This window comes from Rattus norvegicus, chromosome 20, assembly GCF_021556685.1.
Source record: "Rattus norvegicus strain SHRSP/BbbUtx chromosome 20, alternate assembly SHRSP_T2T, whole genome shotgun sequence".
Lineage (NCBI taxonomy): Eukaryota > Metazoa > Chordata > Mammalia > Rodentia > Muridae > Rattus > Rattus norvegicus.
Window position 1 is genome coordinate 21,648,357 of NC_141553.1, and position 26,832 is coordinate 21,675,188.

The 26,832-nt window shown below is 47.3% G+C and overlaps 1 protein-coding gene and 1 long non-coding RNA gene across 4 annotated transcripts in view; one reads left to right on the forward strand and one right to left on the reverse strand.

Annotated features, from left to right (window-relative positions):
- The window catches only part of LOC102550965 (uncharacterized), a 30,851-nt gene extending 15,625 nt beyond the window's left edge, over positions 1-15,226 (forward strand). For 2 of the 3 annotated variants that reach the window (XR_015645178.1, XR_015645180.1), the window contains 2 exons: positions 1,820-3,484; positions 4,026-4,511. This is a non-coding gene — a long non-coding RNA (uncharacterized LOC102550965). Of the gene's footprint in view, positions 1-1,819; positions 3,485-4,025; positions 4,512-14,735 lie in introns of those variants that run through there. The other variant, XR_015645179.1, reaches the window with a different exon arrangement.
- Positions 15,227-25,287: 10,061 nt separating this feature from the next.
- Positions 25,288-26,689, reverse strand: LOC147998605 (uncharacterized). Its single transcript, XM_087598793.1, has 3 exons — positions 26,502-26,689; positions 26,166-26,215; positions 25,288-25,584 (listed from the first exon to the last, which is right to left on the reverse strand). Exons 1-3 carry the CDS (start codon positions 26,607-26,609, stop codon positions 25,365-25,367), a joined length of 378 nt encoding a protein of 125 aa, XP_087454919.1. The 5' UTR covers positions 26,610-26,689; the 3' UTR covers positions 25,288-25,364.
- Positions 26,690-26,832: the final 143 nt, after the last annotated feature.

Sequence of the window (26,832 nt, forward strand, 5' to 3'; positions counted from 1 at the left end):
AAGGGAGAGAGATGGCCCTGGGGATAAGCATGTGACAATGAAAACTTTCAGAAGGGAAGCCATCAGCACAGCAGGGAAGAATCGAAGTTATGCAAGGGAACATAACCAGGATCCTGTAGAGACCTTAAAGATGAGTTCGTTCTTAACTCAAGGTTTCTTCTCGTTCGAGTGTAGACTAAGAAAACAGTAAGAAGGAACCTGAATGTTTTTCAAAGATATTCACAGAAAGGTTGTTTATAACCTTGAAAATCTGAAAATGACCGTCGTGTCATACAGGAGTAGGCAATGGTCTTAGATAGACCAAGGGGAGTCTGCTCTGTAGCTGAGAGACCTTCCATAGAGTAGGGACTGACAGAGAGATGTCCCAAGGACCTAGCGAGGCTCTCAAAACCACGACTTTAACAATGGAAATGAGGGACTCATGGCAGCCATATATGCCTGCATCCCCAAATATCTCCAAGCCTGTAATAGGAAGACATGCAGACTCACTGTACAGATAACACTGGATTGGGCCACCCAGAGCTCCAGATCCTGTCTTTGTTGTTTATTTATTCTGCCATGCTCTATGCTAAGCCCCAAAGAGAGACTGACAAGAAACCATAATTCCTGCACACACGGTAGACACTGATACATGTGCACTCGATGCTAACACTTCTCTTCTGTGTTGCTAAGCAAACCCTGGCTATCTTTGGCATCTCAGTATAATCCAACTGAATAGTCTATCTTACCTCCTCTTTCTGATATCAAGATAGCCTCATTCCCACCACTGAAAGGGAAGAAGAGCTATTATTAGAGGGGCAGGCTTGGTTACTGGCACCTTATTGTGTATTGGGTCAACCTTTTTGCCCACCTTGAAAGTAGAAATGGTAACGGACCAGCCATTTTAAGACCACTGGGGGAGAGGCAGAGGAAAATAACCACAGGATAAAGATAGCTGAGCAGAAATGTAGAAAGAAGCAGGGTACCTCGAGATATAAATTTGGGTGTGGTATGCTGGTACACATCTTTAATCTTGTACTAAGGAGGCAGAGGTACGTGAATCTCCATGAGTTTGAGGCCAGCCTTGTCTACATAGTGACAACCAGGGTTATCAAGTGAGATCCTCTCAAACAAACAAACAAACAAACAAACAAAAAAGAGCCCCAAAGATATCATGAAATTGTCATAACAATGTTATCTGTCCAGAAAAATGTATTTTTAAAAAATAGATAGTCCCCTAGTTTTCCCAGCTACTGATTGGCTGGACTTCTTGCTACTTACAGCTGTATTAGCCATTTTAGAAACTTTTCAAGTCTGTGGCCCAGGAAGGTATATTCATATCTAATAATTCACATCTAATAAGTTATGGGATCCAATGCAATAAGCGATGGTGTGGTCACAACACATGGGACACGGTACAGTGGAGTCAGCTGTTCTTTGATGGGAGAGGGTTCTTCTGGGGAGAGTCACTTGTCTGACAAGACTTTGAGGGAGGCAGGAATGCTTGAGTTGGGTCCAGTCAGCTATTGTACGGAGAGATGGCAAAATACACACACACACACACACACACAGAGAGAGAGAGAGAGAGAGAGAGAGAGAGAGAGAGAGAGAGAGAGAGAGAGAGAGAGAGAAGTGAAGTAGCATGTCAAACGGAAGATGTTATGATGATGTCATAGTAGCATGTCAAACGGAAGACGCTATGGTGATGTTACTTGACCGGAAGAGGGGGGTGCCTGTGAGACAAGGTGTGAGATCATATGAGGTGATTTAACCAGGTCATTTAAAAGACTCCGGGGTCCTTGGGCAACTCACTGGACTGCCTCTTCTTGTCCCTCCTCAGCTATCAGAAGGGCTTTGCTGAGAGGAGAAGGTGGCTGTGACAGAACGGCAGCCCTGTAAGGATGCTGTGAGAGACCCTCCCGGAGGCTCCACTGCGTTGTGGGACACGGAAGTTTCCATGGGAAGTACCGATCTCGCCCTGCCCACTTGGTTTCACGCTGCATACTGTGCTGAGGACGGAGCTGGCATTTCAGCGTGAACACTAAGTGGTGACTCAGAACCAACAGAAGTGTGGACCGCTGTTTACTCAAAAGGAAGCCTCTGGTGTGACAAACGAGAGTGGGCTGCAACATTGTGCAGGACTCATGAGCCAAGCGGCTTGGAAATAGCACATACCACCGCGGCAGGTGATTCATCTCTCGTTCGATCTTCTCAGGCAGGGCATCAGACGCCAGCCCAGGCAGACCCAGAGCCGGCCGGGGGGATGCTCGGTGCCTAAGTACTGTGGACATCCTTAGTTTCCTATGACACTGCCACTGACTTTGACGGTTCTGTGCGAGCGTAACACTTTCAGTCTAATTAACCATGTTGAACCAACCCGACCACCCCCCCCCGTGCCCCCCACACAGAGTGAAAATTGTAAAGTTCAAAGGTCACACGTGAATTTTCAGCTCACCAGAAGGTCCCTTAATCTTTTTCTTGGAATATTTAAGGAAGAAAAAAATATATTGAAATCGATCCGGTAGAAGGGAGCAAAGGGGTACGGGTAATAAGGTAGTGTCTCAGGCCTCGAGCTAGCTCAGCTTCAGAGATGGCCCAAACTTCCTCTGTAGGCCAGAGGCGACAGAGATACTCAGTACAAAGATCAGGATTTGAAGCCTGTCCCTGGCACAGATGGCAGGGGCAGCTCTGACTGGATCCAAATCTTTCCTAGTTAATGCTTCCGGTCCCCCAAGTAGAGGCCATAGTACTGCCCACCCCCCGCAGAGGCTGTGAAGCTCACAGCATGGGCATGAAACAGTGCTACTGTGGGTTGCACAGTAGGTACCCAACAAATGACAGCCGATTCTATGAGGATCAGGAATCCAGCAATGCTGGATGTTGGGAAAGGCACTCAGCATGACACTGCAAGGGACATCTGAAGCTGCACTTGAAGGTGTCAGGGGCTTTTCCACCTCCACATTGTTCTGTGGTTCTCAGACCTGTGAGGAACAGCCCTGTCTGCAGAGGAGAAAACTGATGGAATGAGGCTTGAGAACATTTAGACACAGGTCTGCTTCCACACTCATTGAGGTTGCTTCCTGCTGGGTAACAAAGTGCTTCCCCTCAGAAGAACCAGAGGTCGGTCTGCCGTCTGGAACTGGCTCGGAGGGCTCTCAGGAGACTGATATGTCTTCAACCCCATCATCCTCTCTACCAAGGGTTATTCAGCAGTTACTAGTTGCAATGGATTCATTCCTCCTTCCTCTTCCTCCCTCCCTTCTTTCCAACCTTCTTCCCTTCCTCCCTCCTTTCCTGTTTGGGGAAGAAGCACAGAAGAAGAAAGCCCAAATGAAGGCTTACAGCAATCACTGATGGAGGAGAGAAAGCTTTCTAACCTGTCCTTCACTATTTCTGACTATTGTGTAATAGGAGCTTTGTCTAACATCCCTCAAAGGACTATCAGGAAATGGCACGCTGTGGCTAATGTGTGTGCAGGGGAACCCTGGAGAAGGCTTCGAAGAAGGTAGGATAACTGATCAATGGGTCCTGAAACAGGTACCTCACACACTCACACCCTGTGGGACCAGCCAGTGACTCATGACCGGCTTTTGCAGAAGAGACCCATGAGCCGGCCTTGTTCTCTATGTTTGTAAGGTTCTTGTCCAGTGGTATTGGGCAAGCATGGTGTTGTCCTTATTTTAAAGCTCTTATTACTCTCTGAGGCCATTTGATCCGGGTTGTTAATGCAGTTGCTCTCGGGGACCTGGTGTTGCTCACACAGACTTCAGGTTGAAAGAATGGTTCTACCAATACATCCCAAGAGAGACAGGGCTGTTAATTAACCTAGAAGTTGTTGTTCTCCATAAGGTGACATGCTGTGCCTCCTTACTGACTCTATTGCCTGTGACTCTGCAATGGAATGGCTTGTGAGGTCACAGCTTCCTCTCTTATCAGAAAGTGTCCATTCCTAGTTGAGGTCTAGTCAGAACTTGGATCCCCACTGTATAGCACTCTAACATAACACTCCCTTCTCGAGTCACTAAAATGCTCGTACGTTTCCACAGGGAGTGCTTAGAAGAGGTATCTTGACTACCCCGGACTCACCGGACACCAGGAGATTGACAAATGCGTCCTCAAGAACTGCGCATACTAGGACAGAACACTGGATGGGTACTGAATGTACCCAGTGAAGTTATAAGACTGGCTCGCTAAGCTGGATAAGAGACGCAAATATTGAATTAATAGTCTAGGCATACATGCACATGCTCACGCACATGCACACACTCATAAGTAGCAGTAGTATCCTTCTGTCCCACCAGTGAGACCTCATACAATGCTACGGGGTAGCTGTCCGAGACCATGAGTCCCTGAACAGAGAGGCCTAGGGCCAGCCACACCCAGCTTCCCTGGGAAGCCGTTTCCATCTTAAGCTCCAACCCTTCAGCATGACATAACCTTTCTATGGTGAAGAAAAAAAAAAAAGGCGAGCCTCAAGGGAAGTCCCTTGGCTTTCTGCATGAGACTAAATAAAGTCTGTGCTGGAAAACATGAAGTATCATAAAGTGTCTCACAGTGCTAAAACTTTTCCCTCTGCCATCTTTTGGGGGGAGTTGTTAAAATGTCCTCCAGTTTCCAAGGAGGCAGGGTCTAGTGGCCCCATTTACTGGACCAGATATTGCGCTCCCAGGGCTCTGAGTTGCCGAGGGCAAAGGGTTAGTCAGCTTCACCTTGCAGAGTTTTAGTAACGCGTTGGCAGCTGATGCAGCTATTTTACACACATGGGGAGCCCAGAGTATCCTCTGAGAGTGGATTCGGGCAGCAGCTTAGTCCTCATTCCCAAGCTGTTGAGACATCCCAGTTTCCCTGGCTGAGGCATAAAGCCTGAAGTGTGTGCACTCCTCATTCTGGTTTATTGGCCCCGGGGAGCCCCATATGCGCGGGTTCAGAACCCACCTCAGCGCCATCAGCTTCCTGGGAAGTTATTACCACTTACTTATATCAGGCTGCTTCCAAGAGTTCTCTCCCTGGAGAAATGGATCAGATCACCCCTTTCTCCTTCTGAAACATACTTCTTAGTTTTACATCTCCTGTATGCAACCTTTTCCTTCTTTCCCATAATTTAAAATCCATCCTGCCTCCCAGCGCCCTCCCCCGCCCCCGCAAACCCACCCGGGCTTGAGAACCACAATTCACAGTAACAATGACACATCATCTGAAGGCAACCAATTGGCGTGGGCTTAGTGTCCCAGAGAACCCTGGGAACTCTTTCTCCATACCGGCATTGACCAATAATACCATGTTTACCATGAGTCAGGTGGCAGCGCTCTACAAACACATCTCATCCGAGTTTCAAAATTGAATTTTTGTAAGGCGCCTAAGTCAGAGTATTGCCTAAGACCAAGAAACATCAAGTAGGTTGTTCGCGGTCACTGCGCTAACAATCAGCGGATCTGGGGCTATGACACCGGACCGCTCCCAGGGCTGGGAGGTGGGGCAGCCGCCACTGTTACAGGTAAGAGAACTGAAGTTTATCAAAACAAAGATCTCCGGGCTGGGGATTTAGCTCAGTGGTAGAGTGCTTACCTAGGAAGCGCAAGGCCCTGGGTTCGGTCCCCAGCTCCGAAAAAAAGAACAAAAAAAAAAAAAAAAACAAACAAAAAAAAAACCAAAAAAAAAAAAAAAAAAAAACAAAGGTCTCAGGCAGTGTTTCTAAGCCTGGCTACTTATTCTAACCATCTGGAGAGTTGAAAGTAAGACCAGTCACGTGATTAGTGCTTCTGATAGTGGCTCTGGGGGGAGAGTCTCGAGCATCAGAATTTTTAGAAAGCTTCCCACGGGGGATTCTAAAATGCAACCCTATTTGATGTCGAATGACGTATGCGACGGCTCTAATCCAAAGCTTACCTAGCCTAAATGGTTTGCGTACTGCAGCACGTACGGCTAGGCAGTGTCAGGACCAGCAACCGTGCTACCCTTCCATGTGCCAAAGGGAGCTGAGCCAAGTCTGCTCACCTATACAATGGAGAGAGTGGAAGAGGCTGGGGAGGTGGCTAAGAGTGCTTGCTGCACAAGCACGAGGACCCGAGTTCAAATCTCCGAAGTTCATGTAAAAAATTGACATAATTCCAAGTGTCTGTAATCCCAGCTCTAGTGTCGGAGGTGGGGGTAGGGCTGGGAGTGGGGAGACAGACTTGGCAGTGGCTAACCCAGTTCAGTGACAGACCTTGTCTCAAGAGAAGAAAACAGAGTGGTCACCGGCACACCTAATGTCCTCCTGGGCTCCACACATGCACCCCAGCACACACCTCCACACAGGTATACCTTCCTTTTTACGTTCCTTTTTAAATAAATGCAATGGCTCCCTGGGAGTATTGATTCCGTCTGGAACTATCTAACACTTATTTTAGGACAAAGCGGCCAAGAGCCCTACTGGTCTTGAACTCAGTTGTCAGTCATGAGAGACAGAAGTGTCCTGGATGGACTTCAGTTATTACAACCCAATGGCAGAACCTTGTCTTCTATGCACGCCTAGAGCAGAAGTTGTCAAAAATGCCCCCCATCTTTATATGTATGTATGCATCCAGGAAGCAGCGCCTTCAGCCACATTCTGGGCAGATTACCCCAGATGGCAGGTGGCTGAGGCAGGGTGGGACTCGAGGGTGCTGAGCGCAAGCTTTCGCACTTTGCAGTGTCAGTCTGAGTGTGCAGGACCAACCCCCCAACTCAGAGGAAACGTGGAGAGGAATCTTACTACTCCCTTGCCCAATCATTTCCACTTAACACACGATGAAAGCAGAACTCTGTGACATGTTTGCTCTGTCTGGGCAAAAGTTCTGCTTTTTTTTTTCTGGAAGATCTTGGCAAAGGAAAAAAAGAGAAAGAAAAACCTTCAGGGAGAGAGAGAGAGAGAGAGAGAGAGAGAGAGAGAGAGAGAGAGAGAGAGAGAGAGAGCGCTTTGCAAACTTTCGACCATTCTGTGAGCATTCATTCTAGCATCGCCCTTTGCTGGTTTCTTGTGTTGCACTGTGCTAGGACGGAGACCTAAGAAATGCTAATCTGGAGCTGATTCAGGCCTCTCCACCTGGGGTGAGGAAAGAGGCTCCCAGCCAACCCGGAGTCAGCAACTGGGATTTCTTTGCCAGGGTCCCTGGAAGAACTTGGCATGCTGTCAGGGTGCATCCTGTTTTATGATCCTCTCGGTAAAGTTGAGTCTTAGACTGCATGCAGAGAGGTTGAGGAAAGAGTTGAGTAGCTGCCCTGACTTCCCCCCAACCACACTGTCCTCAATACCAATCAGACAATGCAACAGTTAAAAGTTGCACTGCCCCCCTGATACAAGGGCTCTCTTGGGGACAGTGGTTGGTCTGATGGGTCAGCTACCGTGGTAAGTTAGATGTTAATTATTTTGACCTTTAACCCTGTCTGGCCAGTCACCAGTTATTAGAGTTCTTCTAGAAAGAGAACTTAGGGGTTATTGTTCCTGGCAAGCTAGAGATTGGCGACTCATCTTGGAACCCTATATACATAAGAAGAACATGAGTTTTACTGACAACTAATTAGAGTAACTTAGGTGGGGGGTCCATGGCTATGCCAAGGGGTTTAAGTCCTTACCTACTACATAAGCCATTTCTCGGCAATGTGTCTACCATAAATGCGAAAATTTAGGAGGCCTACCTCTCCAAGATGTAGCCATGAAGAAAAAGAAATGCACTCATCCTATGGAAACTCAAGCAATACTAGAGAAATGCTTGCCCTTTAGAAGGGCTGACTCAGGGTTGCATTGTGTAGAAGCCTTTCCCCATTGGATAGGAGACGGATCAGGAATGCGTTTGTTGACAAAATACTAACATAGTTTGCCCATGAGAAAGCAGCTCCTGTGGTTACCACCAAATGACAGCTCTTTTCCAGGCAGAACCCTGGATAAAGGAACGCTGGAGACATGATTGACTCACCGTGGCCCTTCCTTGTTTTAGCCCGGCCCTTTTCTGGGTCACATTCCTCTACTTTCTCCAGCTGTGTTTCCTGGCTTCCTCCTGGGGTTCACCACTCAGGGTGCTAAGAGGGCAAGAATAAGGAAGAGGCCTGAGATTTCTCCTCTGCCCTGCCTGCCTCGGCAGTGTCCCAAGCTGTGGTCTGTGACTTTTGGAGGACCGGTTCTGCTGGAGTTCCACATGGTTCATGGGATTGAATAGGAGGGCCCCAGTTGATGGAATTGTTTGGGAAGGATTAGGTGTGACCTTGGTGGAGGAGGCGTGTCACTATGGGAAGGCTTTGAGATTTCCAAGGACTTACACCATTTTCAGTTAACTCTCTGCTTCTGTTTGTGGTTTTGAGGTGTGAGCTCTCAGTTGTACACACACACACACATACACACACACACACACACACACACCCCACATCATTTTACTTCACTACCATGGACTCCAACTCTCTGGAGCTATAAGCCCAGTTAAATGATTTTTTTTAAAAAAATATGTTGTCTTGGCTTCGGTGTTTTACCATAGCCATAAAAAGTAACTAGGGCAGGCACCACGTTTGATTGGTTTTCCCAGTTGCACTCTGATCAGTACAGTAATTGACTCTGAATTCTTTAGACAGGGTTACCCCTATTAGTGGCCCCCATTTCCTCGTCTTCAAACGAGGGAGGAAGTGCTTGCCAAGATTTCTCTCAGTCGCCTGGTCTGTAAGTCTCTGGAGACCTGCTTACCAAGGGACAGTATTGTATCAATCTCCACAATCCAAAATACCCTTCGAGATGTCCCTCAGTGGTCCCCCTTGTCTCCCAGAGTAATATTTACTCTGCCCTCCAACAAAACCTTTCCTTAGGTAAGTTCAGAGTCTAGATCAGTGTTCCTAAACCTGTGGATTGTGACCCATTTGGGAATGAAATGACCCTTTCACAAGGGTCAACTAAGACCATCAGAAAACACAGATATTTACATTATGATTCATAACTGTAGCAAAATTACAGTTATGAAGTAGCCACAAAAATAATTTTATGGTTGGGGGGGTCACCACAAGATGAAGAACTGTATTAAAAGGCCGCAGCTTGAGGAAGGTTAAGAACCACTGGTCTAAATAGTTAGGAATACAGTCAACTAAAAAAATTAGATTTGGTGTTTCCTTCCCATACATTTCACCTCTGTCATTGTCCTGTGCTCTTACTATGCTCTGTAAGTTGTGGACAGTTTGCTACATCAGTACCAATTGCTAAGTCATCATTTTCAAGAGTTTGTTTTATTGAGCAGTGGCTTGGTTGTTTTTGCCCACACACAGATGGCCCTCTTTCTGATTGGGTGATTCCGGTGCATCTAGATCATTGTTATCATTTAATCGCCTGCTTTGTATCCTCGGATGTCGATGGGCATCTTGCATGGCTTCTGTAGGTCGCTACTCAAAGATGTGCGTAGTCACGTGGTTTAGGCAGAGAGCTATTTTCTTTTCCAAACGAGTCATCGTATACAGCTCCAATCGCGTCCCGACTCCTTTTCCCAGGTGGAGGCCCCACAGGAATAGAGGTTGGCTTGGCTGCTCTTAATCCATCCTGGTGACAAGCTCAGGGACTTCCTCAGCTTCTTAGGGAGCTTGTGGACAACCAGAGAGCAAGAAGCTTGTGTTGCAGATAGCTGGATCCTTTCAGGAGTGAAACACTGACTTCCTAGAGGCGAACTCTGAGAGGAAAAGAAGAGTGTCCTTGCAGGGGCAGTGACAGTAGACTGGGAACCATTTTTTGTTTATAGCTAGATATGGTCACAATCACTGCTCCCTTGGTATACTTACCTGAAAGCTTTGGTTAGCCTAACACGACACTCTGAGTAAGCCGTGTGGATTTCCTGAGAGCATCGTTTTCTTTGGTTCACACAGGCCAAATGGGACATGTTTTAAAGATGAAGAAACAGCTTAGAGCATCAAGCAACTTGCCCAATAAGTGGGAAATGATAGGGCCAGGAAATCCCCGGCATGCGCTTGATGAATGACTGCATTCTTGCCTTTTGCTTGTAAACTAAAATGCCCAAACTTCCATTACCTGCTCTGTTAACACCAAACTATTTCCGCCTGTCTTTCTGTGTTGATTCTCTGCCCGAAATGTGTTGATTTTCTGTCCTTGCCTTTCTATGCCGGTTTACCAATACACTGAGCTCGCTCAGATAACAAGAGAAGGCTGGCTTAATGGCAGCCATTAAGAACACTTGTCACTTTGAAAGAAGGCTCACGGCAGTCTGAAATTCTAGTTCCAGAAGATCCAATGCCCTCTCCTGACTTCCATGAACACCTGGCACCCACGAGGCCCACACACGTACAAGCAGACAAAATATTTATACCCATAAAGTAAAAACAAACAATTGTTTAAAAAAGACAGAAAATGTGTCATCTCAAATAAGCAAGCAAAATTCACCCATAGATTTTAGGAGTCTCTTGGGGAGTTTACATAGGTGGGCCCTATTGGGTCCTCAAAACACCTGAGGATAGGGGATGAATCTGAACCTCGTTGGTGACAGCCATTGACAGACACAGTCTCTTTTTTCCGCTCTCTTTTGTTATTTTTCTTTTATAATTTTGTTCTTTTGGGATGAGGTCTTGCTATGTAACCAAGGCTGGCCTTAAACTTTCAATCTTCCTGCCTCTGTCTCCAATGGTGCTTACATTGTAGATGTGCCTTGTGCGACTCCCTATAGATGTGTATCAGCACACCTGGTTAGGCAGAACAGTTAAACAAATACACCCCTGCACCCATACCCTAGGGTGACGCTGCCTGTCCCATCCCCAGGTAACAGCTGTGCACTCCCGGCTTCAAGGGAAGGCAGGAGGAAGGTCTGTGCATACCTTCGGGACAGCAGGGGTCCGGCTACAGGTTATAGTTCTGATATGAAGTTGCAATTCCAGCAGAACCTAGGTTGTCGAAAAACACACTCAGTTTCCCTCTTTCCTGAGTTCTGGCCTTCTAGAGTCTCTGGGAGTGAGACTAGTCTGACTGATGGGAACCAAGCAGTGGCAGTTTTACAGGAGACAGCAATGACACTTGGATTTCTTACGAATTCTGTTGACATTTTCTGGATCTTTGCTTGCTTTATAAATAGCTCACAAAAGGAAGTAACTGGAAGGAGAAGGTTTACCAAAAACAAAAGCTGAATGGCCTTAGAGAGAGCACAAGTTGAAGGGCAGGCAGTAAAGAAGTGGAGGCTAGGATTTTCCACAAAGTTACAAAAGAGGAGTTGTGGGGTGTATGTGTGTGTGTGTGTGTGTGTGTGTGTGTGTGTGTATGAGTGTACATTTGTGCACATGTCTCTATGTGTATATGTGTATGTGTGTGTATATGTGTATGTGTGTGTATGTGTATGCATGTGCATGTGTGTATGTGTGTACACATGTGTATGTATGTGTGTATACACATGTGTGTATGTGTGTTCGTGTGTGTATGTGTGCATGTGTCTGTATGTGTATGTGTGTGCACATGTGTGCATGTGTGCATGTGCATGTGTATCCAAATCAAGAGGCAGAAGAGACAGAAGCACTAGAAAGCAAACGGACATGTTATTTCATAAGATAATACACCTACATTGTCACTCTCTCTACAGTAGGACACCCGTGTGTTCAGTTGAACTTCCCTTCACCGGGAAGATGTCCTGCATCCCCTGAGATTGGAGCTCCTCTCTTTCCTAAAGGCCAGCAGATGTCTTCCTATGTCTCCGTCATCTATCACATACAAATGCTTTGCTTCAGCATCTGTATTCATCTTTAATTCTGAGCATCTCAAACCCAGGAGCACGGCTCTTTCCCAACCTCAAATCTCCTATTCCTGGAGCAGTGCCAGACACAGGGGAGGGAAGGCTGGGGAGTTGACAGGTGAGCGTGCTGCTATAACACACAGGACCCTCAGACTGTAACCTGTGGGTGTGTCTGGCTGGCAAGGCTGCCCCCGTCCTAGAGAAGGGGACAACCTCATCCAGTGAGTTTCATATTTTCCCTGGGGTTCTATACTTGTGGCTTCAACTCTTACACTACCACATGCTGAAACTGTCTCCCGCCATTTTATATTTTCAGGATTAGTGAAAAGGGCGCTCGCAAACGGGCTGGAAGGAGGAAGGGAGATGGGTCAGTGGGTAAATCCGTCGCCTTGCAAGCAGGTGGCCCCGAGTTTGGATCCCGAGAACACACATAAAGGCAGGAGAGGTGTCACATGTCTGTAACTCCACAGGGCTCTCTGTGGTTGGCTAGGAGACAGAGACAGAATCCCAAGAAACCTTTATGCCATCTAGTTGGGCAAACACAGTGGCAAGGAAGAGACTATCTCATGATGGAAAGCAAAGAGCATCGCCTGAGGTTGTCTTCTGACTGACTCAGGCATGCTATAGCAGTTCTCTCCCTCCCTCCCTCTCTCTCTCTCTCTCTCTCTCTCTTTCTCCTTTTCTTTCTTTCTTTCTCTCTCTCTCCCTCTCTCTCCCTCTCCCTCTTCCCCTGCTCCCTCCCCTTCCCTCTTCTCCTCCCTTTCTTCAGCCCTCCCCCACCTCTCTCCTTCCCACCCCTCTCTTCCTTCCCTCATCTCCCCTTCTTCCCTTCCCTTTTCACCCCCCCCCCCACACGAAAGATAAGTTTGATTTTCTTTTTAAGAATGAAGGTTGCTTAATCACCCCTCAGAGACTCTGGAATTGGAAACCGTGACGAGTTGGGGAACGCAGACTGAGAATGTATGTTTGCTTTTTAGAAACAAGCGCCCTCCTAGTTAGATTTGCACAAAGATAAACAAACCCATCTGTGAACAGATACATAAGAGAGAGACAACACCCAGGACTGGGGCGCTGCGGGGAATCAAGCTCAAATAGCCAAACTCCAGTTACTGAGAAGGCAAGAAGTGCATCTCTCTCTGGTGGAACAGAAAAGGGCAGCTTACTCAGAATAACGTGGGGTCTGAGTGGGAAAGAGTCTGAAGGACAGTGTCCCAGACTCACACTCTCGCTCACTCCGGTGGGCGCGGGGGAAGGGATGTAACTAGGATTTAATTCTGCTCTTCCGGGTTCTTTCACTGTGCCCTGATCAATACAGTTCCAAGGAAAAGGCACTTCTTTTAATTCGTCTCTGGTTGATGACACACATGTTAGTCACCTCCCCTCTCTCACCCTCTCCTCCTTCAGAACCAGCCAAACACACCGTGTCCCATGGCAGCCCCAGAACTTAGGCAGGGGAGAAGCTGGGTGTCAGTCAGCCTGGTTCCGGGTGTGAGTCTTCTTGAAGCTTAAGTGAACTCCAAGGAACTCCTCTGGTTGCTAGGAGACAAGATATCTTTAAATGTCAATTACCGTTTCCCTCAAAATAGCTCAAATATCACCCAGCGCTGGGGCTTTAAAAGTTTTATGCGATGCTAGATTTTAAAAGTGTGGCTTAAAACCCCGAGTTCATGATACGCTGCTTTTGAAGAGACACAGATAAAAATCCCAACTTGAGTATTGCCTGGCTGGGTGACCTTGGCTACTATTACCTCTCTCTTGGGACTCCCTTATCTCCTCCCTTAAAGGAGAACAGACACAGAAGTCGACCTCACAATCTCTGAAGCACAATTCACTCCAACTCCTCAATTATCATCACACAGGAGAACATGTGCGGGAGAGCCAGAAAAATAGAAAACCACCAAAATACAACTTATTTTCGTAGGCGCTTTTATCTCTCTTTCCTTGTAAATTATTTTTTTTCCGTGTGTGAGGTACACATCAAAACTTCTGGGTGGGGGGGAGGGGGGAGATGCCAGGAGGTGATGTGAGATCTCAGAATAAAGCTTGGGTGCTTAGAAAGGAACGGTGTGGGGGGAGGTGAGGGGGTGTTTCTCTCCTTGTAATTCTTTACCCTTCAATAAAATGGGTCGATCTGTTCTTATGTGATATTCTATGTCATTATGTTGATGTTAGTAAGGAGCCAGATAGCCTTCTTATGTGTTACTCAATTCACAAAACGTTGTGGTAGGCTTCATTCGAGATGGGACACGTTGCAGCATAGCAGGCATGCAGCGACTTTCAAGGGGAGTGCTGAGATCAGGGCTTTGGTAGGCAGGCAAGAAAGGACTGTGGGAGAGCCATCCGGACTGTCCATGGCTGTCATGGGCATAGTCCATACACCGAGCAAAGGACAAGTCCCTTCAACTGTTCCTTTTGCCACGGAGCTCCTATGTGGGCCAATCCTGGAGCATTCTGCCTGTTCTTCCTCTCAGAACAGCCATTACTTTGAGAACAATTGCTTACACTTTGGTTTAGATTTTCGGGGTGGCCAGTTACTCGCCAAGGATCCCCAAGCAAGGGTACTTCAACTCTCTGCGCGTTCATATTTGCTTAGCTGTGAGTGCATATGGTAACAGAGCTCACAAAGGGTTTATATTGGATAAAGAAAGGCCATTTTCCATGGTGTGGAAGAGGGATGAAGCCATGAGTGTCGGGTATAACCTCTGAGAATGCTCACAACGGCCTTGAGTACAAGATCAACAACCCACCAGAGTTACCCTCCATGTAAACATCAGTTTGGTTCTGGTGCAATGACTCTGCAAGGGGAATTCATGATTAAAGGTTTGGCATGTTCATGCGTAAACACATAAAAATGCATTCAAAGGCACACGTGTGATTAGCTAGACTCATAAAAGCAGAAATCCAGATTTCTTTTTTTCTTTTGAGATATGGTTTTGCTATTGTGGACCAGGGTGGTTTTGAACTCACACCTACCCCCATCTCCTGAGTAAATAACTTTATTTTTTTACTTTGGAATAATCTGCATGCTTTTTCTTGTGTTTACTATAGGTCTATCTACAAACCAGAAAGGCAAAATGTGATTTATATTCCCTAAGCTTGCATCATCCACCTTTGGGAAAGGAAGCAGACTCAAAATGCTTGAGAAAGAGATTCATCTGGATGGTGTTCATGCTCAGAGAGTCAGACACAGCTGGGAGGAGAGTGTGCGGATGCATCAGGAACGCTCAAAGGAAAAAGAAAACCAGGTTTCTGAAGGGATTGAACTGACTTTCTGTGCCAAGGGAGAAAGTCCTGACTGTGAGCCAGGATAGGAGAAAAGGTGTGGAGGGTCAGTCCAGTCTTCCAGTGTTTGAAGATCAACAAGAGGAAAGGCTCGTTTTCCCATCAAATGGACTCCTCATTAAACTGTGTGAGACATTTACAATTACGCAATGTAAATAATATTACCTTTGAATATTAAGATGCAGAAATCTGAAGCAATCAAATATATTCTAAACCCTCTGAAATAATTAACATCAGCTCTGTAGGAGAGACATCTCTAAAAATATCTTTCGGTGCTTCAGTTCTTAATTAGCTCTGTGTGTGTGTGTGTGTGTGTGTGTGTGTGTGTGTGTGTGTGTGTACCTTTTTGTGTGTTTGTGAGTGAGTCTATGTCTCTTTGTGTGTCTGTATGTGTGTGTCTGTATGTGTATGTATCTCTCTGGGTGTGTCTGTGTCTGTATTTGTGTGGGTGTCTGTGTGTGTCTTTGTGTTTCTGCGTCTGCATGTGTCTCTGTGTGTTTGAATCTGTGCGTGCATGCATGTGTGTAGGCATGCTTGTGCCGTGTCATGTGTGTGAAGGCCTGGGACTAATACTTTCCGGTTTTGATCCTCACCTTCCACCATGTTCGAAGCAGGCCTTTCTGCTGCTTTTCTGTTCTTCACATCTCACGACCTTCCCACAATCCTCCTGGTTCTGACTCTGATCTCCCCAAGGGAGTTCTGGGATCAGAGCTACATGCTTCCACGACTGGCTCTTTATCGACTGAGCTATCGTCTCCTCGGCCTTAGGCTTGTTTTACTTTTTTATTTCTTCGTAACAAGGACCATCTCAAAGTCGATAAAGAATTATCCACCATGAGTTGGATGAGCCAACACTTTCAGAAAACTTTGCTTTTCTATTGACTAAGTTATTCACATTGATACTACAGAACCATGAGGCAGTGTATGCCCCAAGGAGAGGCGTCTTTAGTCTTTCCATCACATAGAAGGAGAAAAACCTAAGCCTCAGAGAAGTCAAGAAACTTGGTCAAGGCCGGGCAGGCCAACGCAGAGCTGTCTGACAACCTGGTCCCCGGCCTTCCTCTGGGTCACACTTCTTGGCCACTTCCTGTCTTGACTAAACAAGTGTGCTTCAGGCCAAATCCAGTATCACTAGTGACCAGTGACGAGGCCCTGTCACATCTCCCAGATGAACCCTGTAATTTCCGAGTCTGAGTTGCAAGACCTTTGGCTCTGTGTTCCTGTCTGGCCTGCCCCGAGAAGATGTTTACTCTGAGATGTGCCTCTGTCAGGATGGCTGAGTATCCCCATACTTGCTCGAAATGTGTGTACTGGACCGTGCTGAACCTTAAGATGTGTGACCTCACAGTCAAGACTGGCCCATGTCTCTGCTGCCCATCCACGGGCTTGTTTCAAAGAGGGCGTCGAGGCTATAAGTAGGTTCATGGAGGTTATAAATAGTGCCCTGGGCTTAGGCCAGCTCAGCCTGTTTATGTTTTTTGAGTTGCGCTGCAACCACTGTTGTAATTATAGATGCGTGGGCGAGGATGGGTTCTGACTGACAGTTCCTCCCCCTGCTTCCTTCTTTATTCAGGCCAGCACTTGGGGGTATCTGAACTCAAAATCCCCATCATAAAGTCCCTCCTGCCCAATCACTACTATACTTCCTGGTTAAACTGAAGAAACAAAAGCAACTGGAAGACTTCACTAAATTTCCTTGATCATTCGGATTGCCTCTTATGTAGTCTGTATGGCCTTTAAAAGACATTCTCTTATGGGACACTTAAAAAAAATGTTGCTCTTTGCTGGAGAGATGGCTCAGTCACTAAAGTGATTGTCTCACCGGTACTAGGACCAATGTTTGATTCCCAGAACCCACTTTTAAAAAGCCAGGTGTGGCGGCAGGTGTTTTTAACCCCTATACCGGGGAAGCACAGACAGGCAGACCACTGGGGCTTTCTGGTCAGCCAGTCAGGCCTACTTTGTAAGTTCCAGGCCAGTAAGACTTTGTCACAGGAAAAGGCAGACAGCACCTGAGAAACAACATGAACACACACACACACACACACACACACACACACATACACACAGACACACACATATACACACACTCAGACACACTCAGACACACACAGACACACAGACACGTACACACACACAGACACAGACACACACATAAACACACAGACAGAGAGACAGACAGAGAAGAGAGAGAGAGACAGAGAGAGACATAGAGACAGAGACAGAGATGCTCCTATTCCTCCTACCTGTACAGAGAACAAGAAAGATTTTCTACCCCCATGGCAAAGCACACGTCCCATGATCTTTTTAAACAGGTTTAAACAGGATTCATGGATCTGACCACAGCAATGGTTCCCTTACTCCATAAGGTGTGACATGTATATTGTCTGTACATGAATCTAGTACATTGCTGTGCTCAGAGATGCAAGCTTAGGAAGGGTTATTATGGTCTACATTAGTACTTCCAATGTGCCTGCCATCTTTCACCAGTGAGCAGGGTGGGGTCCCCTCTTCCTACTATGGTCCATAGGAGCCAAAGGACTGACCACAGCCTAAGAATATTTCCTGGCTAGGCAGATCCAGCTACCAGAACAACCAGGAAGATCCCAGCCTCTACCATTGAGACACCAGGGGACTAGATACAGTTGGAAGACATCAGGAGGAATCTGCTGTCTGTGGGCTTAAAGGTACATACATACTCCTGAGGGCAATTTCTCCACTCCAACCACACTCTACCCATGCCTTTTGACATCAGTAAAAGTGAAATAGAAGGAAAGAGACACTGAAGGTGTCTGAGGGGGGCTAGCCCATGCTACCGTCCTGTCTTCCTTTACTTTTGTTATCTAGTTCCAGGGCTATGATGACTTAAGTTACTTGGGGTTTGGGCTGCCTTGAGGGTGGGAACAGTCCAGTACAAATGATTTAAGCTTATCCTGGACTGTCTTACAAATAAAAGATACTCAGACTATGGTTATTTTACATGTTTTTGACAAATTACTGGGGAATAATCCTTAATCTACTCTTCTAACTGCTGGCCTGGCTGCCTCCCCAGCGGTGTACCCCAGATACTTGCTGTTTCTCCTGGCCATGTTCTCATGGTCTCTCTCCCCTCATGGTAGCTCCTCCACCTCCCTCCTCCTTTCTTCTCCTCTTCTCCCCCAACCAGGTCACTCCCAACTCACGTATCTCTAATCCCCCCAGTAATTAATTGGCTGTAGCCAATTTTATTTAACCAATACTTTAAATTAAGGAACAAGGTTTGCACCACAAAAATCTGTAAACAGAAGTCACTTGTAGGCCTAGGCCTTCCTTCCAGTATAGAATTTAGCAGTACAATACACAGCAGCAGACCAAACCTCGACAGAACAGCACAGTGCAGGAAGTCAAAAGAGAAAATAATCCAGTGGTATCCACAGACATGGACCTGAGGTGACATAAACTTGTGACGGACCATTCACAAAAACTACAGATTGGTGCAGCTGCTACAGTGTTGGCCATAGAAGCACGAAGACCTAATTCGGATCCCCTACAAATCCTCATACAGAAAGTGGGGCACAGCATTCATGACCCTCTGATCATGCCTCAGGATGTCACGTGACTACTTCCTTCAAACTCATAGCTCCATGACTTCCCTGCAGTAACTGACAATGATCTGGAACTGTATGCGAAAATAAACCCTTCCTCCCCAAATTGCTTTAGAAAAAAACAAAACAAAACAAAACACAGGATATCCTCTCACAGGAGCAGAAATGCAAGGATGGATATGGAGGTTTTCTGTATTTCCATTTGAGGAGGTTCCCAATCAAAGGCAGAGTCAGCTAGCTACTGGAGCAGGGGGATAGTTCTATTAGGAAGAGTACCAATGTTGCCCTGTGTTTCTGCAATCGAGAATGAGTGTCGGCCAGGTCCAGATCTAGACGCGATGATTTTAGACCCCACCCAGCATTTCAGCGTGATCTGGGTTCCCTGTTGCGCTCTACCCCAGGCTCTCAGCCCAGGTCCCACCCTTGGCCACACTGGAGCTTGTCTGCTGGGATTGATGGAATCATCCGTTTCCTTTCACCACACGTAGCTAACTCCTACTCCTCAGTCGTCTGTTCACAAGCTTTCTACAAGTTTTCGGGCCACTCTGAAATTCTCCCAGCGTTCCCTTGATCCTTTATTTATACTTGGCTAATCCATTCCACACCCTGTATGGGATTTTCTAGTCTGTGTCCACTGGTCTAGGTGCTCCTTCGGACTTATTAGCATGTCTCACCACTCAGCTAGCTCCCAGCTCCTGATGCATTGTGAACAGAGGGGAACTGAAGCTCTTCCCCGTGAAGAAGAACAACAAAAAATATTGGTGCTGACTGTATTGACCCAAACACTATTCCAGTGACTTGGCTAGCCCAGTAGGGATCAGGCGGTAAAGGGCTAATTTTGCTTTCCCCAAGGCTGAGCACACACTGGGTATCCTTAAATGCTTCCTAGACTGACCAACTTGTGATCCTCGACTTTCATGTTTGTCTTAACTGCCCAAACTTCTAATGCTGTATGCCTTCCTACCTCTAAGTTGTCTTCCTGTACACGGAGACCAGAAGTTCATTCATCCGTTGCTCAAAGAACACTGAAAGCTCGGCATCATGAAACTTTCTCCACGGCAGTGCTGTTCTGTCTTGGGATCAGGGAGCTGTCTGAATATTTGACTGCATTTTAGTGAGGTATAGAAATAAAAGAAAAAAGTGCCAGTGTAGACAAAGTGCCACATCACAGTAGAAAGGCTAACGTAAGTCAGAGAGCACTGGTTGTGCAAAAGTGGGCGGGTCTTTATGCCCAGTCTGATACCCAGTTAGGGCTGGGATGGTGTGTGTTCATTAACAAAGAACAAAAAACAAATTAAGAGATGTTGAGAAATTCTGAGAATATACGGTCAATTATAGTATACAAAAGCCATGGTTAATGTTTGTTTGTTTGTTTGTTTTAAAGCTTAGCTTGGGACTGGAGACATGGCCCAGTGATTAAGAACATTTTAACGCTCTTCTGAAGGTCCTGAGTTCAAATCCCAGCAACCACATGGTGGCTTCACAACCATCTGTAATGGGAGCTGATGCCCTCTTCTGGTTTGTTTGAATACAGCTAAAGTGTACTCATATTTATTTCTTAAAAAAAAAAAAAGCATAGCTACCATTTTGCCATGTGTGTAGATGCATATGTTCCTCTGTGTGTGTGTGCGCACACACACATACACACGCATGTGCGCACGTTCAAGCATGTGTATGCATGGGAACATGTGCATTTGTGAGTTTCAGTATATGGAAGCTCAGGGCTAGCCTCAGCTGTGTGATTGGATGGGTGGGGCTTTGTAACAGAGCACAGAACTTGCTGATTTGGCTAGATGGGCTGGCCTGCAAGGCCCAGGAATCCTCCGGGCTCTTCCTTCTCAGTGTTGGGAATATCTATAGATATTGCTTCCTTGCCAGATTTTAAGTGGGTTCTGAGGAATCAAACTGGGATCCTCAGATTTGCACGGCAAACACTTTACCGAAGACCAAGCCCCATTCTTAACCTCCACGATTAACATCTTTACAATTATTTATAAAATTCTTGGAAGTCTCCCTACCCCTCAAATAGAAAATGTCTCAGTGTGTAGCTTGATGTTCCTACCGTTGGTTTTCATGTTGGCTGAGGTTTGGGTTCAGTTGTCATGGCTGCTCCTGGTCTCTGGTGTGTTTAGCGAAGGATGGAGAACCACTTAAGAGAGGCGAGGCCTGTGAGAGACAACTAGGTTCTGGGATTGCTACCCTTGGAAGGGACTTGTGCAGTTCCGCAAAGTGATCAATGTTTATAAAACATGTCAGTCCACATGCTCATCTCTTTCTGCCCAAAGCTGTTCACTTCTCTCCCATGTCATGGAATTCGTTAGAGGTCAAGTGGATAGAGTCACGTGATCTTGAACTTCCAGCCTTCCACAACTGTGAACAAAGGAAACCTCTTTATAACGTACCCCACACCAGTCATTCTGTCACATCAACACGGGACCAATATCACGTGTACACGAATCTAACATTCAAGTCAAAAAAGAAAACGGTGTGTGTGTTATTAGAGTCTTAAAACATTTTCTAGCCTTCTTTCCTAAATGTCTTTGGGAGGAATAGCACTTTAGAAGAAATAAGAGGTCACAGCCTTTTTGTCTCTGCGTCTTCAGCATCCCTGGCATGGGGCTCTGAGCATGGAGTACGGAAAGAGCTTTGTGTCGATGAAGGCAGTTAATGTGGAGATTCCTATCTGGCCAAAGACCTAAAGTAAGTACTGATGAGCCACCTGGCCTTAAGCTGGGCATCCGTACCCCCTCCCCCCATCCCTGTCAGACCCGGAGATCATGAAGGACCAGGAGGAAAGAATATGACTGTAGATGTTTTAGATCCGACATTACCTTTGCAACCACGAGGGTAGGGCAGCTATGGATGCCTGAACACTACCCTCTAAGGTCCCCATCTTTGAATCATGGGTAAAGAAGGTGCCTAGGGTGTGCTATCCTTTCCAGAGAGGCTCCTGACTGTTAACGGCTGCTCGAAGAAAGGGTGTCATTTTCCCTCATGGTGCAGGCACTGGGGGATGGAGTTGGGGGCTAGATTGGGAGGAGAGATGAGAAGGGAAGAAACAGGGTCCCAGAGTGTAATGGGGCATGAATCAAATCACAATCTGCTAAATATTTGTGCGAAACTGTCCAATGTATAGGAGAAAGAGCAAAACTATTAGGCCGTGTCATTTGCCTGCTGCCTGTTGCCTGTTGCCTGTTGCCTGTTGCCTGTTGCCTGTTGCCTGTTGCCTGTTGCCTGTTGCCTGTTGCCTGTTGCCTGTTGCCTGTTGCCTGTTGCCTGTTGCCGATTGACTCGGAACACACGGGTGACATAGGGACAGCTAGATAGACATTGTGGGGTTTTTTTGCCATTTCCTTGCGGTGCCTCTCGATGAAGTTATTCACCAATTTCACCTTCTTCCTCTGGGAAATGAAGACCTAGCAAGATCCATCCCAGAGGCTGGCCAAAGAGTGCGGGAGGGAGAGGGAGGATGCTTCTGCATTTCATCCGCAGGGCATGCTACTCTGCACTCGTGATGCAGAAGCAGGTTTTCTAGGAACCACGGACACAGAAGAGCTTGGAGGGATAAGGTAGCTGTGACTCCACCTGCTGTCCGAGATCCCGCCGGATCCCGAGCGCTATTAAAAATCTCAATTCGGAAATACCTACCGCTTCTGTGACTCTACCCCTGACCTGCCCACCGGGTCATTCCAGCTGTTGCTGTGGTGAGTGGGTGAGCTCTATTTGCTCACCTCACGACTCCTCCCAAGTTAGAGAAGTTGGAAACGCTGACTACCGTCCCGTCCGCTGCGACCTTCATGTCACCCACTCTGTGCTCAGCCAGGCGTGTCTCCTGTGAAGCTGTCACTTCTGCACATGCAGAGTCTTCAGTTGCCTCGGCCTCCTCACCCTTTGAAGTCGGGGCTCATGACTTGGCAACCCGACGATCAGAAGAGGCTGCGTTTGGAATGCGCTGTCGCCAATGGCATGGGGTCGGACTACTACGGCCACCAAAGCGCACGGATGACCCAGGACCACCCCAAGCCTCTGGAAGTGAGTTTGTTCCTCTTGGTGTGGCTCTAATTCTATCCCATTTCCACGTGACAGTGCACTTGTGTAGGCTTTTCAGAGGCTCTCGGGGGTTTCATGGCATTACCTGCTGCTGACTAACATTTGTTTGTGAGTGCCAGCTTTGAGTCTACAAGACCCTCAAGAGCCTCGCATCTCTGTGACTGTGGGCAGACGACCTCGAGGCTGTAAGTCCAGCTAGGCAGGAGACAATAGTCTGAACGGGGAGGGGAGAATAAAAGCAAGACCAAGGAGACAGCACCAGAAGGACACAAAGGCGACTCATCTGAGCCTAGCACGGACAAGTCTCAAGAGGAGAATTCTACCCAGGTTCTATCAAGCCACTCTCGCCTCTTCCGTGGTTAAAAAGAAAGCCAAAACAAACAAGCAAACAAACAAAACCCCAAACAAACCAAACAAAAAAAGACTAAACAACAACAACAAAGACAAAGACAACAAACAAAACCCCCACAAAACCAAAAATCCTTTCGGAAGGAGTCACCATTCTACATATTTGCAGACTTCTAAATGATGCCTGACATCTCCCGCGTCCTTGAATCTGAGCTTTCTACCCAGCGTCCCTCTCTGACGGTCCTCCTTCAAGGTCACCGGCTGCTTCACCACTGCCTTTCTGCGAATCTCCACCTCACTAGTCCCCACCCAGAACGATGCCAGGGACAAGCCTCTCCATACTGAACCCCGTGTCTCTACTTTCCTCAGCTCAGTTTTCTCCCCTTTGTTCCCCTCGTGGGTTCCCTCTCGAGCCTCTCTCTCTTTGTTTTAAGTTAGTGAGATAAGAGGTGTGTCTTTGGACTTCCATCCTCTCGGGCCATGGCTGCCTTCTGCCCTGGAGCGAAATACCACTACACACATCTCCCACCATCTTTGTAGATCTTTACGGGCTCAGCCACATAGTTTCATATAACAACTATCTCTGATTATGGCTTCCAGGTTCTCAGTTTCTGGTAATACAGCGTCTTAAATAGTACATGGTCAAAGCAGGATGCAATCGTGTGTTGCCCTGCTCCCCCCACCCCCAGACTGTCAATCACTCTTGCTCAAACTGAGACCACCACTGAGCCACCCTACCCCCTGAGCCAGGCAGACTGGCCTGCACACTCAGAACAGCTGCTCAAGCCCATGCCAGGTCAGAAACCATCCAACCCACAGAACAACTGTCATTTGCGGCTTGGAAGTCAACAGAGAACCTGCCGGTAGGGTAACCTTTGTCTTTGCCCTCATCCCCGCCCCCTCCAAACTGTGCCACTTAAAGGTCATGGTCATGGGCAGTCCTTATCAATCAAAGCATCAGGAAGAAAGAGAAAGAAAAAAAAAATCCCACTTTGGGATATGGCTAGACGTGTGGGTTTCAAAACACTACAGATTGTTAAATGAGTAATGCGAGTGTGATCTTGGCACGGTAAACACACCCCCGAAACGGTAATAATACTGGTAAGCAGGCAGGAAAGGTAATGTTTGCCTGCAAGGACTTTGGGGGAGAAGTCCAGGCTGTAACTTGTCCTACCGGAGCAGGTAAACTGAGTTACCCCCTCTTCCTCCCCCAGGACAGCATGCCATGCCCACTCTGGGGGAAGGGTGTTCGAGCTGGGGGAAGTAAAGAGAAGACTGAACATAGAGGAAGAAAACAAAGGCCTTCATTTTCTAGTCCAGTCACTGACTCTGGTTGGGCAAGAGTTTCTCAAGAAGAGTGAGTGTCTCTCTCAGGAAGTCGGCTTCATCATTGGGAGGATACTCGGCTGCAGGCTTGCCCTGGATTGGTTTTTCCCTTCTGTGGTGAGGAGATAACTCTGACCAGGCATGGCACCTTTCCCAACAACCAGAGAATCATCTGGATGTACCCAGCGTCCACCTAAGCCTGCCCACCATCCTCCTTGCACGGTGTAAAACTGAAGATGGGTTATGGCAAATGGGAGAAGTCTGCAGCTTCTAAGTGTGTATAGAGGCTAGTCAATGTCTGCCACCTGAGATGGTGTTAGGCCAAACTGAAGCAGCCTTCATGGCCCAGAATATTCTCATCCCATTAAATAACAAGTTTTCCTTTTCGCCCATGGCTTGCTTGACTTCACCTCTTCTTTCTCTGAGGTCTGGTGCCTTGTCTAAGACCTTTTCCCATCATAAGGGCCTCTTCTCCTCATTGGAAAACAATTAGGCCAATGGATTCATTCTAGGATATTGGGTTCTTTTCATTTTTATTGACATTGCATACACATTTGGGAGAGAAGTAAACAGTTTATCTGGAAGATGTATTCTCTAACGGTGACGTGTCTGTCTTGTCCAGATGAGATTCTTTTTACTTTCTAGTGCCCAGAACTCCTACTTGGTGACCACCCATGATGTTTATGCCCAAGCGCAGTGAGTGCCTAGACCCAGGTCACTGTTCAGCCACAGGAAGCGACAGGCAACTTTTGTCAAACGTAACAGGTTGCTTTGGTTCAGTGGCCACTTCAATGTTCAAAAGCATTACTCAATAAATTGAGTGTGATGGCGTGTCTTTGCCCCTGGCCCAAGATGTTTAGCATCTCCCAGCCCTACCCAGGCCCAGGCTGAGAAGGAGTGAGACCATGAAGCCTCGAGTAACATGGGGTAACTTGACAAAGGATGCTCGGAGGCCCTGGGTCCCCCCCATGAGCTCATGCAGATGCATGCAGATGTATTAAGCTCTACAGATGCACCAAGGGACTCAACAGCCAGAGGCCCTGCAGAGATAGAGCAGAAAACTGGAAATGGTTCAGGTTACTTCTGTTTATCTGTAGAAAGCAGAACTGGGGCCTGTGGGCAGCGGACCCAGGAAAGCGCATTTCTGTTCCAGATGACATACAACCAAATATGGAATGCTCGAGGAGCTCGCTTTCCCCGCAGGAGCCGCATCCAGATCTGCATTTGAGCAACTGCCTGAATGCTTGCTGCAGAAGATGCGTGCATGGGACCGGACCAGAACTGCTGCTCTCTGTGACTCTTCGCAGCTACGGGGACAGATGTTCAAACCAAACTAAAATCTCACGTGCACTCCAATATAGAAAGGAGTGGGGCCTCTGCAGCCAAAGGGGGAGTTTTCTTATATCATCCTTCCAAACCCTGGATACCCAGAGCACCTGGATAAGGTGACCAAGAAGTTTCCTCCCATCCCAATGTCCTCTGGGTCTGTGACTAAGCAGGATGATATAGGATATCCTCAGATTCCTTCTCCTCCTTCCTCTCCTTCTGTCTTTTCCCATGACACAGCCTAGATCAGTGGCTCTCAACTTTCCTAATGCTGCAACCCTTAATATAGTTCTTCATGTGGTGACCCCTAACCATAAATCTACCGTTTTGCTGCTACTTCACAGCTGTAATTCTGCTCCGCTATGAATTGTAAATACCTGACATGTGACCCCTGGGAAAGAGTTGCTTGACCCCCCTAAAGGGACTCCACCTACAGGTTGAGAAACAGTGTTCCAAAAGCAAGCAGAGGAAGGAGGCAGAGGCTGTGGCCTGTACAAAGACACGTCAAGATCCTTAGCCGGTTATGTCGGGATAAATCAAAGGCAGCATCACTCTGATGTACCTGGAAGTCAGAAAGGCTCCTTCCGTTCCAAATGTTTCAAGGATCCTGGACTGTAAGAAAAAGCGAAGAGATCAAAAAGGCCATAAGGACCTCAGAGGAGGAAGAGGTAAGACCACAGAGCGAGGAGGAGAGGATGCTCGCAGGTCCCGAGCAGTCAGGTACAAACATGGATCGTTACCAGAGAGCCCAAGCGTATGTACGGGCTTTGTTGCTGGTTTATTGGGGGAGGTTGGATCGTGTTGGTTTGTTAGCGCTGGGGATCTAATGCAGAGCCTCAGCCACACTGTGGAAATGCTTTCTTTGCCACGAGGCTGCACCCTGCACTATCAAGCTTACTTGAAAACAGCGGACTCTCTCCTTACAACGAAGATGTAACAGCGGTGAGCGTAGGATCACGGCTCGTTCTCCTGTCTGCAGCACGGAACTGCAGAAGTGGTTTCCCATGAGGCTCTGCGTCACCCGAGTCCCGCCCTCGCCGGGCACATTGTACTTGGAGAGAGGACAAGGCTTCAGCAGCCCTGAGTCCTTAGAGCTGGAAGCTGCTCACTAGCTTGGAACTGGTAAGAGGAAGGAAGACAAGACTGGGAAGCCCAAGATCTCTCAAAGTAAGGAGAAGTCATACAGTTCTCCAAACCGCCCGCCATGACCTTGCAGCCATACTGACCTT

What these genes read in the sequence shown, in the direction of transcription:
- LOC147998605 (XM_087598793.1), bottom strand. Translation starts at nt 26,609, where the DNA reads ATGGGAAACCACTTCTGCAGTTCCGTGCTGCAGACAGGAGAACGAGCC. An exon ending in AGAGAGTCCGCTGTTTTCAA is followed by an intron (nt 26,216 to 26,501) that starts GTAAGCTTGATA and finishes TTTTTCTTACAG; the next exon opens with TCCAGGATCCTTGAAACATT. An exon ending in GGAGCCTTTCTGACTTCCAG is followed by an intron (nt 25,585 to 26,165) that starts GTACATCAGAGT and finishes CTGTCCCCGTAG; the next exon opens with CTGCGAAGAGTCACAGAGAG.